General features: G+C 42.5%; 1 protein-coding gene across 1 annotated transcript in view; it reads left to right on the top strand.

Annotated features, from left to right (window-relative positions):
* mdga1 (MAM domain containing glycosylphosphatidylinositol anchor 1) overlaps positions 1–12,701 on the top strand; it is a gene marked incomplete at its 3' end in the record, with an annotated part of 179,722 nt that overhangs the window by 151,524 nt on the left and 15,497 nt on the right. Inside the window, exon 16 of the mRNA XM_079288631.1 lies at positions 6,754–6,884. Within this exon, the coding sequence (XP_079144757.1) occupies positions 6,754–6,884 (131 nt within the window). The remainder of the gene's footprint in view (positions 1–6,753; positions 6,885–12,701) is intronic.

Genomic DNA, 12,701 nt, shown 5'->3' with positions numbered 1-12,701 from the left:
AAAAAAAGACCAGAACAGAGAGCTGCCAGAGAGGCCATCAACTTGTTAATGTTCAGAAGTAGTGAGAGGATGCAAGAGGTAGTGCTTTATGCTGAAGGACTCTGGCTAGCTTCAATGTACTCGACCGTATCGTGTTAAAGTACTGTAACGTGTTAAAAGGGCTTTATATGTTGAAAGCATTTAGGTACTTCGACACAAAGAATTATTTGGAAATGCTTTTGAAATGTTGCTCTTTTCCGACCCACATATACAGTCCTCTAGCTGTTTTATAATCATGAGGTTATGTGAATATGAAAATTTAAAGTATCTTTTGAGGATTTCTTTTTGCAAAATGAGGAAAGAAGCACAATGCTCTTCAACTAGTTTGGGTTTTAGGTGTGCAAATAAAGACCTTCCCATGTGATGTGTTGTGTTGTTCACCTTAATGTGTTTCTCTTTGGGCTTGCTGGCAGCAACAATAAACAACATTTAATTAGTTTTGCTTGGCATTGGGTAGTATTTTAGACAAGCTCAGGTTCGCAGAGTGCCACTGGCAAGCTTACTTGGAATCACTCGATTCTTTTCAGTTCAGAGTGTTGGAACGGATTATAATATGTAAATCAGTGGTGGGCCGTCAGGGCCTGCAAGGCCTTCTCTGCTGGCCTAAAGAGAATCACAAAGCTATATCTATTTTATTATTTAATATTTTTTCTTAAATACACTACATGTATTATAATTTATAAAAATATTTTTCAACAATATTCTTCAACCAATCAGATCTTTAGTTTGACATGTAGTGCGTATTCTTTGACCGGCCTATAATGACGTCAGCATTAGTGCAGCTCAGTGTCTGCCGCGAGGTGCAGAGTGTGCTGTGATTGGTCAGTGGGCGAGCACGTGACTATCGTGAAACTTAACAGCAGAGGCATGTCGGGTAGTGAATCACATCCCGTGATGCAGCTCAGCCAATCAAATATGGGCATTCTGACTGAGTGAGATGCACCATGACACAGGGGGCTGAGACGAGGAAAGACGCTGCAGAGCAGTACGTCCAATGCTCCAGTTGTGAAAGTAAAATCATAAGACGATCTCTTTGGGCCGCGACTTCATTAAGGAGTGATGGTGGGTCCCACAGCCAGACCAGCTGAGAACCACTGTCCTCCATGAGCGCAGAAAACATTATATTTTTCTGAATATAAGCTTCTGCATTTTCCAGATGCTCTAGTACTATTCAAACGTATTGCAAGTCTCGTACCGAATGTTACGTACATTTAATACGTACATAGTTACAGCCTTAGAAACTGATATCTGTGGTGCCATCATGTGGTTATAACGTGTTATTTCAGCTGCAGGACAACAGTGAAGGCCCCGTATAAAATGCACGGCCCGCCACTGATATATATTATGTATAAATTAAGAGTGTGGGGTTATTTAATTGTTGTACTCTTCTTTTATGTAGTTTTGGATTACACTTTTATTAAGTAAGACTTCTGGAGACTTTTTACAGGTATGTGTGGAAGAGGAATGTGGTGCTTGTGTGAAGAGTTAGTTGTATTGATGCTACTTACTCTTTTAAAAAGTGTCTTCCTACTCACTTTTTAGCTTTTTATTCTCTCCCTCTGAGGTTGTTTTCAGGAAAACATTCTGATCACTTTGATGTGTTGCAAGGTTAGGGTTTGGAATTAAGTAACTCTAGATTTGTCGCTATTCCCATGCTCCTGAATTATTTACTAAGAACTTTGAAAAAACATGCTTTTGCTCGTTGTTTTTTGGTGGCAGAAGCCAGAACACAGACCATAGTGTACAGTTTAGTGTAGTTTTGGCACTGAAGCTAACCAGCACTAGAAGTAGAGACAAAGACGACTTGACCCCTTTTGAGGCGCAGATGAGGGACCGAGGGAGTAGAGATCCAACGTGGGCCTACTTCTAATTATCAAAAGAAAGACATGACTAATTTGAGTTCAAGTGTAGCAGTGTGTGTGTGTGGGTGGCTTAGTATATTTGCTGTCCTCCCCACTCACAATTCTACAGACAAGTAGCCTTGATAAAGCTGTGCCTTCTGCTCTACCTCTCTGTCTCTCATACCAACACACTCTGCTTTACCTCCAATAAATAGACTGCTTATCAGAGTCCTCTTCCCTCTGCCGTGTGTGTGTGTGTGTGTGTGTGTGTGTGTGTGTGTGTGTGTGTGTGTGTGTGCGTGCGTGTGTGTGTGTGTGTGTGTGTGTGTGTGTGTGTGTGTGTGTGTGTGAAGGTGGTGAGGGTGAGGGTGCAACAGAGATAGGAGAAGGGAGAGGAAATGGGTGGTGAGTGAGGAAGGAGACAACGAGGCTCAGATATGTGGAGATAGAACGAGAGAGTGGACTGAACAGGTGAAAGTGGGCTACACCAGCATTCAACAATGTTTCTCTCCATTATATAACAGCAGTGCCGCCCGCCATGTCCTTTCAAATTTAATGTGATGAACAGTTGCATGTGACGCTTTTATGTGGCTATTCCAGCTGCAATGTCAGTACATATTTTTTACCACAAGCATTCTTCGATCTGTATCTGCACAGAGCATGACCCAAACAGTGGACAATCTTTCTAAATAATCCTGCCGTTAAAGCCATGGTCTGACATTTTGGGAAAATAAGCCTATTTGTTTCTTGCAGAGTTAGATGAGAAGATCAATACAAATCTCATATACAATGTCTGTTCAATAAGAAATCAGCAGCCAGTTAACCAAGCTTAGCATAAAGACTGGAAACAACGGGAAACAGCTTACCTGCGTTTAAGAGCACCTGTAATTAACAATAATTTACTCATCATATCTTGTTTTACGAGGATATATGTGCAGGACTATTTCTTGGCCAGGCAGACTGACTTCTTGGAGGCTTCGAGGTTGAGGTCGGCAACCACATAGTGACGACAAGAGGTTTTTCTTTCTTTATGCTAAGCTAGCTGTCTGCAGGTTCATATTGATCGGACAGATATGGTGTGACCGGAATGCTTTGAAGCTTCGACCATCGCTGTGGTAATGGACGTCCAAATCAGTATTTGAATGCCTTGTTAGGGCCTGAGCACCAACAATGTCCATATCAGGACTGGTGAACAATTTGATATTTTAGGGGTCTCGCATTTGGGTATGAAAAAATGGCTCTGTAGCGCCCACCCTAACCCTAGTTCATTTTAATGCAAGGCCACGCCCCTCAACCCTATGTCCGATTGACTTGAAATTCAACACACATGTCCAGTTATATCTGCTCTACAAAGATCTTTAGACCCCTAAACTCCGCCTCCCAAAATGTTCCGCCATTTAGAATTTTGTAAAAAACACATTTTTGCAAACTTTTCATAAACACTGGGTGCGATTGCTACCAAATTTCCTGTGTATCATTATTGGATCAATGTCATCAAAAGTTATCAAACGCTTGTTGGTATCTGCGTTTAGAAGATATAGACCAATGAACTTCATAGGGGCGTGGCTTTGTACATCAATACACATAACTTCCAAACCATTTGGACTATCATCACGAAATTTGCAGCACATGTCCACATCGCATCTCGTAACATACCCTCAAATTGTCATTTCATTCAGCCACTAGAGGACGCTACATTGTATCACATTCAGACTTGAACTCCCTTGGGACCATGCTCTAAAATCTAAGATCAAAATGGTCAGCCATTTTGATCCACTTCAAATTTGGTGAGTATACAATCTAAAGAGCTTTGGAATTAAAACGTATCAAAAACTTTACATTTGATGGAATGGCGTAGTCGTGGCGTGGCTGCCATTTTACGGGATTCCCCATTAAACAACAGGCTGATGTAACTCCACTGGACTTGCTCAAATCTGTCCCAAACTCAAATTCAACAAGTTCCAGTTAGAGATAATTTCCTCATGCAAAGGTCCGTAACATAACAATAATGTCTAACTTGCGCTATGATTTAGTGCCATAATTATTGAAGTAGCCTAGCAGTTGTATTAATGTCTGTATGTCGTCAACAACTGACTGTCAAATCAAATAAAGAAAGTTCAATTGAATAATATCTCAAAAATATTCATTGTCAGTTTTCAAATTTAACTGGATGAATTATGAATAATAATACATTCTAATACTCTAATAATAAATAAATGTTCTTCTTTCATTTCAATTACAATAATGGCTGGGTTTAAAAATATAAAATCATTGCACAAAGCTTTTGAAAAATGTTTATCTTAAAATGAAGTACTTCATTTTAGAACAATGAATATAACTGAATTGTCTTTGCCCTACAGCTTTAAATTCAGTTTGTACAGAAATCCTCAATCAACCAGGACTGAAATCTTAAAGATTGCCAGGTTAAGGCTCGGTTGCACCAACAAGGATTAACTTTTAAACCCGTTTAAATCAAGTTCCTTACAAAAAGGTAAGGGACAGACTCTATCAGTTGAGTTTTATGATGCCGCTGCTGAATTTCTTCCAAGATTCCGGTTCAGAAAGGAAACTGTTCTGGAGCTGAACAGGAAGTCTCTTTTTACTTTACTGTGAAAAAAGTGTTTCCCTTACGGTGCTGTTGTGCGTGTTTATCTGCTATTATTTGGCCATATTGCTCCACTAATTTAGCCACACGTTTTTTCTCAAAAACGGATAAATTGGAGGATTATTAATCATTTTAATTTGGGTAAGCAGGTGTCTCCATATTTATAAAACTGTCATTTTGGTTTAAACTTGGATTTACTGAACAGAGGTTAGTTATTATTTGTGCGACAGAGCTCTGCTAAATTAAACCTAGTTTTTCTAAACTCTGATTAAAACTAATCTCAGATTAAATACTTGCTAGTGCAACCCGGCCTAAGAGGAGTGAAGAGTCAGCAGTCACTGATACAAACTTGTGAATCCCCATAACCACAACCTTGAGCATTAAGTCATAAATGAGCACACTAAATATTCGGCTGGTGGGTCCAGCAGAATTATTGATTAGCTGTGGACAGACAGATCTAATCAACTGAGAAATCGTTGTGTTTATGTTTGAACTATAAAAACAAATATGATAATAAAGAGAATGATTCACTGCAGCAGCCGCCAACAAAAAAGAATGTCTATGAATTGTCCTCTGTTTCTGGTTACTGTAAGCTCAATAAAGAGCACACAGGAAACCCCGATCAATGCTGCTTGCAGCTTTCATTTTTTGTTGTTTTTTAATATATGCATTACCCCAAAATTCACATGAAACAAGGAATAGTATTCACACATTATTAATTATGCATCAACATTGATTATTATTCGATAGATAGCAATGTTTGTTGTATGTAAAGGAGGTGTGAGTGAGTAGACCTGTACGCGGCGCTGTCCTGGGCACAGCTTTGAAGACCCAAAAATGCTTTGGCAGACCTACAACTCTCAGAAAATAAGTGAATAAGTGTATTTCCCCCAATATCTACAGCAAAACAAAAAGTAGCCCGAAATCCATTGATTTTGAAAAATCGGACCGATTTTGATCGAAGCACATTTTTCGATTGATACATTTATTTGATGTTTCAATGAACCAGTGTGCATGAACATTGGAAACCGGAAATGCCAAACTTTTTCTTTGTGAATATTATTAGTCAAAGACGAATTAAGATGAACGTTTATAACTGAATCGACAGTTGGCTTCACACTGCTTCTTTCTCCTCACATACAGACACCCGCTACATGTTACTTAACTTCCCTGCTTGTCCTTATTAACGGTACACTTTTCTTTGTCACACCTTTCACGTGACAGAGCGGGAACTTAATTAGTGCCAGCCTGCTGCTTATTTGAAAGTTTGAAGAATGTGAGCTCAAAGATACACGTACACAATATAATGACAAACATTTGTGCTCATACGCAAGCATACATCTACACACACACACACACACACACACACAGTATATAATAACACATGGTTACCGTGCCCCCTGCCTGCGTATTTGTTTAAGAGACTGGTGGTTGGTTAATGTTCCCAATTAGGGGCTGGCTGAGGATCGTTAAGAAGATGAATGGCTCTCTCACACCTTAGAGACAGAGAGACAGAGAGAGAGAGGGAGGGAGAGAGGGAGACTATTTGGATCACTTCCTTATGGCTCGAAAGGTGTCATTCTCTCTAGCTTATTTTTCAGGGTTCACGCCACGATTTTTACGTCATGTTTCGTCAGTACTTACAAACCAAACATCACATGAATACTTTATGTTAAAACAATATTTTCTTGCAACCTCTCTCCATCATTACCTCTCTCTGACTTTCTCTCTCCCTCCCTCCTTCCTGCTGTCCTTTTGCTCCATTGTGCAAAAATATAACTTTCCACTGGACTGTCAATGTAGAGTTCAAGACATGTCGCCACTCATCCAAGGGGCCTCACACATTTCACGTCCACCTAAATGTCATCCACATACATCTGACCTTAGAGCCTCACCCTAGCATATGCACAATGCAATACATTTTTTTTACACTTATAAATTAGGTGTGGTCCACAGCACAACCATGTTTTTGCATGTAGAAGAAGTATGGACACACATGATTGTTAGGCCAGTTGCAGTTCGGATTGCGGTATTTAAACTGATCAGACACGTCTCAGATCACAGGAAATTTGTTCAGTGCGATACAAGATCTCAAGACTTCTTAAGATTTCAATCATCCTAAAGTCTGTTCCCAGCCTTACCTAACCCAGTATTCAGTCTTTGCTCATTCACAGTTCACCGACATTTTTTAATGATCTGTTCTCTCTCTCTGTGTGTGTGTGTGCACATGCGTGCTTATGGGACTGAATTTGTGAATATTTTTCACAGGCACGCTCAATGTGCTCCTGAGAGTGAGAAGCATTGCCTCTGTGGACTCGGTGGTGTGGATGAAGTCTGGTCATCAGGGCCCAGACTGGAGGAAAGCATTCTTCGACATCAGCCCCAGCGGACCCTTCCAGGTAATGGCTCGGCAATTACTTTTCTTCTCAACAGAGACAATTATAAAAAGAAAAAAACAGTGAAGTACTTTTTGCCGAATAATATTTTATGAATATGTCGTTATAGAAAAACGAGCTTGTGTCGCTTAAAGAAGCTCCCCCTGCACACTTGCAGCCCCACTAAGCAGCTGATATGTGTTGTATAACTTGGCCTGAAGGTATGAGCCGGTCAACTGTTGGCAGATGAGAACTGTTTGCTTGATGTTGAAAGACCTCAACCTCTGAATTGAAATCAGCCTCCATCGCTCGCCTCTCGAGGGTTAATTTTCCACCACGTGCCGACAGCATTGTCAGGTCTGCTTTGTCTTGCTCTAAGAAGAAGGGAAAAAAATAGAATGATATGCTTATATATTCACTGTATTCCGTTTTTTCTGTCATCTCTCTCATCTCTGAGACGTTTCCTCTACTGCGTATTTCCCCTAGAGGAAGGCCCCCACTGCAGCTGAGATAGAGCAGGAGGGGATTTTATACTTGGGTGACTGTTAGGAATCAGATTACATTTTTCACAGGAAGTTCTCCACAGTGACATTTAATAAAGCTCCAAAGAGCCAGAGAAAGTCATCAAATTTAGATTTACGTTTGAGGCCCCAGAATCATTCAAAGATGGGAGCTAGGAGATATAGCTGCATCTTCTATCACCATATAGGTCATTTCATATTACAATAACAATACATATAGCCTGATATAGCAGTTTTCTGGTAATTCATTAAACAAATAATCGACACGAAATAACCACATACTTTTGTATATGCTTGTATGAATTAAATACTTTGAAAATGAAAAGTCCTGAGTAATTCCTCATGTAATTAAGAACTTATCAATATAGACTACGGAATTCTGGATACATGATTTCATGACAATATTATTCCATTGAAAGATGATTAACTAGGCAGAATATGAACAGGCATTAGAAATAAATTAAAGTTTTCAAGTTTTAGAACAGCAAAGTGGTGGCAAGATTAGAAAAGTAACTCAAGCATCTTTCCCGTTAGTGACCCTTCCAACGCTTGAGTCTCAGGATGTGTGCAATGAGAGAGTTTGCCCACTTGAATGAATTATTAGTTAAACATTCATGTGTTTAAACAGTAACATGAATGAATGCATTGCAAAATATGATAAATAGAAACCCAAGCTTTTAAATGAGAGACTTGAGTGCATTTTCTTTTATTGAATACAGGTACAGCATTTTGACATTTTAGTACTGCGGGGAGTATTGATAAAATGAGGGCCTTTGAGTGAACATTCAGCTCATTTTCTGCTGAATGTCAGCAGCAAGCCTATCCACGCAGTAACCAGAGGATTATTCGCTTCATCAAGAATGTGCTGATCTCAGGGCTCAATACAAGGTCTCACACCGATCTGAAAGATCCAAATAGCGCGCATGTGTAGCCATACAGTCACGAGAAAGAAAATGTAATATAATAGTAACAGAAAATATAAAATAATGTATGAAGGGGTCCCTGTCTTTAACATATTTTAATAGAACGTTGGGATGTGTATGTCTCTGAGATAAACTTCAAAAAGATATGTTTAATTACAGCATCCCCTGACTAAAAAAGGATTTCCACGAGAAGTATACAGGTTGTATCCAGGAAAAGAGTGCACTGGTTTCAGATCTGTACTCTGTATCGACGAATACGAGTTCAGAATCACTGCCGGGAGGGATAAAAGTGAGATCAGTTCATATATAGGGGTGCAACGGTACGCGTATTCGTATTGAACCGTTCGGTACGAGGCTCACGGTTCGGTACGCATGACGTTTTTTTTTTTTTTTAAAACCTTCATTTAGCCAGGTAGTCCCATTGAGATTAAAAATCTCTTTTGTGAACCGTTACACCCCTATATAGGATGATATTGAGGAGTGTGGGCTTGTTTGTTAGAGTTATTGATGTATAAAATTCAGAAGCTTAAACTATATCTTGCTAAGAATACAGTTTGATCGGACAGGTGCACCTTGGTACCCAATGTACTGGATGAAAATGTTTATGATTCGACAACAAGATAATTCGGACAACAAGGATATTCTTTTACTTGTGTTGCTCCCTTTAAACAGTTTTATAGGATTTGGAACCGATCCATAAAATTCTGACCAAGCTCAAATCAAGCTTGCGGGGCACAACCTTCCCTAGTTTGAGCTGAACTGTGATTCTTCCTTGTTAGTTCACCAGAAGTTTAAGTTGACTTTACACTTTCAGTCAATAGTGGAAGAAAATGGCCTGGGAGACATAACAGAGGCTACGCCTGTGTTTGAGCAGTGTCTGATGACACATCATCGAGGTCCCTTCGGCTCTATGGCAGCTGCGCTTGCAGTTAGCTCTTCCCTGTTGGGATGTGGCCGAGTAAACTTTACGACTCAGTCCTCCTTTCTGAACGGACACGATGCTTCCTCTCTCACTAATCTTTGGTCTATTTGTAAGCACGCGTGTGCACGTGTGTGTACTTCAGTGAGTTTACAACCCAATAGAGAGGGGCAAACAAACGATGATGGGTTTTGTTTTGCGTGCCTCTATCCTCCTGTGTGTGTTTCTTGATCTCTTTCTGTTTCTCTGTTTTTCTCGCTCTCTGCTTATCTTTCTCTCTAGCCCTGTGCTGGGACAGGCGGACCAGTTGGGTCGATTCTTGCCCTGGTCCGCTTCACATGCACACACACACACACACACATGCATACACACCTCCCTCAAGACTGATGACTAATAGCTCTGAAACACACCCAAGATGTTCAACTGCTCACCCCTACACACACACTTTCTCCCTCAATATATCTGTCTACCTTACTGTACACATGTACATGCATCAACACTGTTACATACAAACACTAACACACATACAGCCAAGCTCTTTTTTTTTTTTAAACACACTTACACTAGTCTCCTATCCCCTGCAGCAATTAACTATGACAGGTCAATTAGCAGGCTTATTTATGAGCCGGGGGTGCTTGCTAGTTGTGTTGTAATGATTCCTGATACTCTCTGTACGTGCACGGGGGAAATTGAATCCATGATGAATGTGGGCTGAAGGCCTTTGCTCGGGGCTGCATTCGCTCTTCATTAACTATGCCTCTGGAACACCGTGTTCCTTTCACCATTAAAGGGAAAATTAAGTTGGAAACGGTGGGCATACTGTATGTGTTAGGGCTCCTCTGTGATGTAGGATTGCACATATTTTATTGTGTATGCATGTTAAGGAGTCTGTTCGACAAACGTTTGAAACTGTTGCACACACACATACAGCACAATCTTTGTTCTCTTACACCTGTTGCTAACTTGGGGTCATCTCTTCAGTGTTTCCCACAGCATGTGGCTGTACTTGTGGCCTTAGCTGACCATGTGGGATGGGGCGTGTTATTTGTGTGGTCCCTGCTGTCAGCTGCATTATTCGATCGACCAGATGTTCCCAAATCTAGGGGCATTGCTGACACTAGTGAGACTTTTCTTTACTTTGCACCGTACGTTTTTGGTGTAGTGTTGTTAGCTACCGCTGCTGCGTGATGCCTGACAGCCAGGCAGAGGCATCATTGCATGCCGTGCAGATGAACTGGCAACGCCCACTTCCTCAGTGCCTCTACGTCCACACACAGCACTCAGTCACGCGTGGATTGCATTTATAACCTTGGGCATGCGGTTTATCATGCGGATCGGATGGCTTGGGTGAAAAATATATATATATTTCTTATAAATAGCAATGCTGGTGGATGAAGTAATACAACATTAATTAGGAAAAGCAGTTAAACAAAGGCTGTCAAGATTTCTTAAAAACAATCCCTGCGGGCTCTGGAATGAACCTCGTGTGTTGGTATGTGTGACTTGAAGTCTGTCAGAGCTCTACGTCTGTTTTGTGCTAGTCCACTACTTAATCGGCCACTTAAACCACTTTAACCACTTTAAACCAACATAGTGTGTGTGTGTGTGTGTGTGTGTGTGCGCGTGGGTGTGTCAAGAAAATATACTCTTAAATGAATGACAACTATTTTCATATTTGCTTTAGTGTACATCTGAATATGTATCTACATCGCCACACTAAGGCAGCCTGAAGTGTTTATGTGTGTTCGGTTTATGTGTGGGGGGGAGGGGATGGTGGTATGGGAAACAAACGGGGGACTGAATCACCAAAGAAGACCAATGTCATTATAGGTTAAAATGCAGGTTTAGGACCAAATGGGAAAAATGTGTATAAAGCACGGAATGTCTAAAGCAGGGGTCTCAAACTCCGGGCCACATCAGCATCACGGTCGGCCTCAAAGGGCCAGTTGTAACTGTAAGACTGTGTAAATGTAACTACTCCTAACATATTGGTAAATAACTGTCTCTGCATTTGATTATTGTTTATTCAAGTGTAAAAATATTGTACATGCAGTTATATAAATGGAAACATATATTTAAGCACATTTCTGTCATTATAACTTAAATCCTTTTACTTCAGGGTTAAGAAACCCACATTACTCTATCAAAGATCAAACTATTAAAGACAAATATCAATTGGAGATAAACTTAGCTGAATTTCAGGAGCAGGACCACACCTCAGCCACTCGCCCACTTCCGGCCACGCGCCTATAAATACCTACCCACTCCAAGCCTCGGCACACGCGAGTTTCCGCACGCAACCGGAACACCGCGCACGTACACCACGGACGCCGCCAACCGCCATCAACAGGGTCCACCTCGCTGACCAGCCGCATCCACCTGCCAGACTCTGACAATACGAAGAGTCTGACTCACGGCCGTCCTCCCGTTACCCACATCTCGGCGGCACAGGGAGACCCGCTACCTCCTGACGTACAAGGTCCCCCATCGAAGACTCACCAGCTGATCGAAGACGCGCCGGCTGATCTCCAACTCCACCACAGTCCGCCGCGGAGCCCCCCCACAACTATCCCAAAGTCACGTAGGCAACAACAAACAAACACAATGTACCGACATGCAATCACTCCGGCGCGACGCCACCTCGCACCCCGAGGCTCCGCCCCCAACCCACAAGTTCCGGGTTGCCATGTCGCAGTGCCTCACCTCTCATCCCCCTCCACCACCACCACCAAGAAAAGACAGAAGATGCAACAAAGCACACCGTGCCAACTCCTCCAAACCTTCCCAAAGTCACGTCAGGCACCAGGTAAGTCCTGGCACCGGGTTGCCAGGTTCCCTCTCCTCTGTCCCCCTCTTTAAGTCCTGGCACCGGGTTGCCAGGTTCCCTTTCCTCTGTCCCCTAAGCTGCTTTCCTACTTCGCATACTCTTCCCACTAGGCGGATTCCTGGCACCGGGTTGCCAGGTCCTCTTGCCTCTGTCCCCCTCTTTAAGTCCTGGCACCGGGCTGCCAGGCTCCCTCTCCCCGTCCCCCTCCCCCATCCTGCTTTTCCTACTACGCATACTCTTCCCACTAGGCAGATTCCAGGAACCGGGTTACCAGGTCTTCTTGCCCTGTCCCCCCCTAAGTCCTGGCACCGGGTTGCCAGGTTCCCTCTCCTCTGTCCCCCTCCCCCGTTCCGCTTTTCCTACTATGCAGATTCCCGGCACCGGGTTGCCAGGTCTTCTTGCCTCTGTCCCCCTCTCTAAACCGCAACAACGCCACCACCGAACGCAGCACTCAACAACGAACCGCAACAACGGCACGCAGGACGCCAGCGCCCCCCGGCAACCACTTCCAGCAACCACAGCAACTTGCCGGGGCACCGGGATGCCAGGGACCCCACCCCGCCCACTTCCAGCGGGGGACCCACACAATTGGCCAACAGCGATGCCGCTCCCTCCGCCGTCTTTTGGGGGGTTTCCACGACGGACGACATT

The sequence above is a fragment of the Melanostigma gelatinosum genome, assembly GCF_949748355.1.
Source record: "Melanostigma gelatinosum genome assembly, chromosome: 2".
NCBI classification, from domain to species: domain Eukaryota; kingdom Metazoa; phylum Chordata; class Actinopteri; order Perciformes; family Zoarcidae; genus Melanostigma; species Melanostigma gelatinosum.
This window is presented reverse-complemented; position numbering and strand designations above follow the sequence as displayed.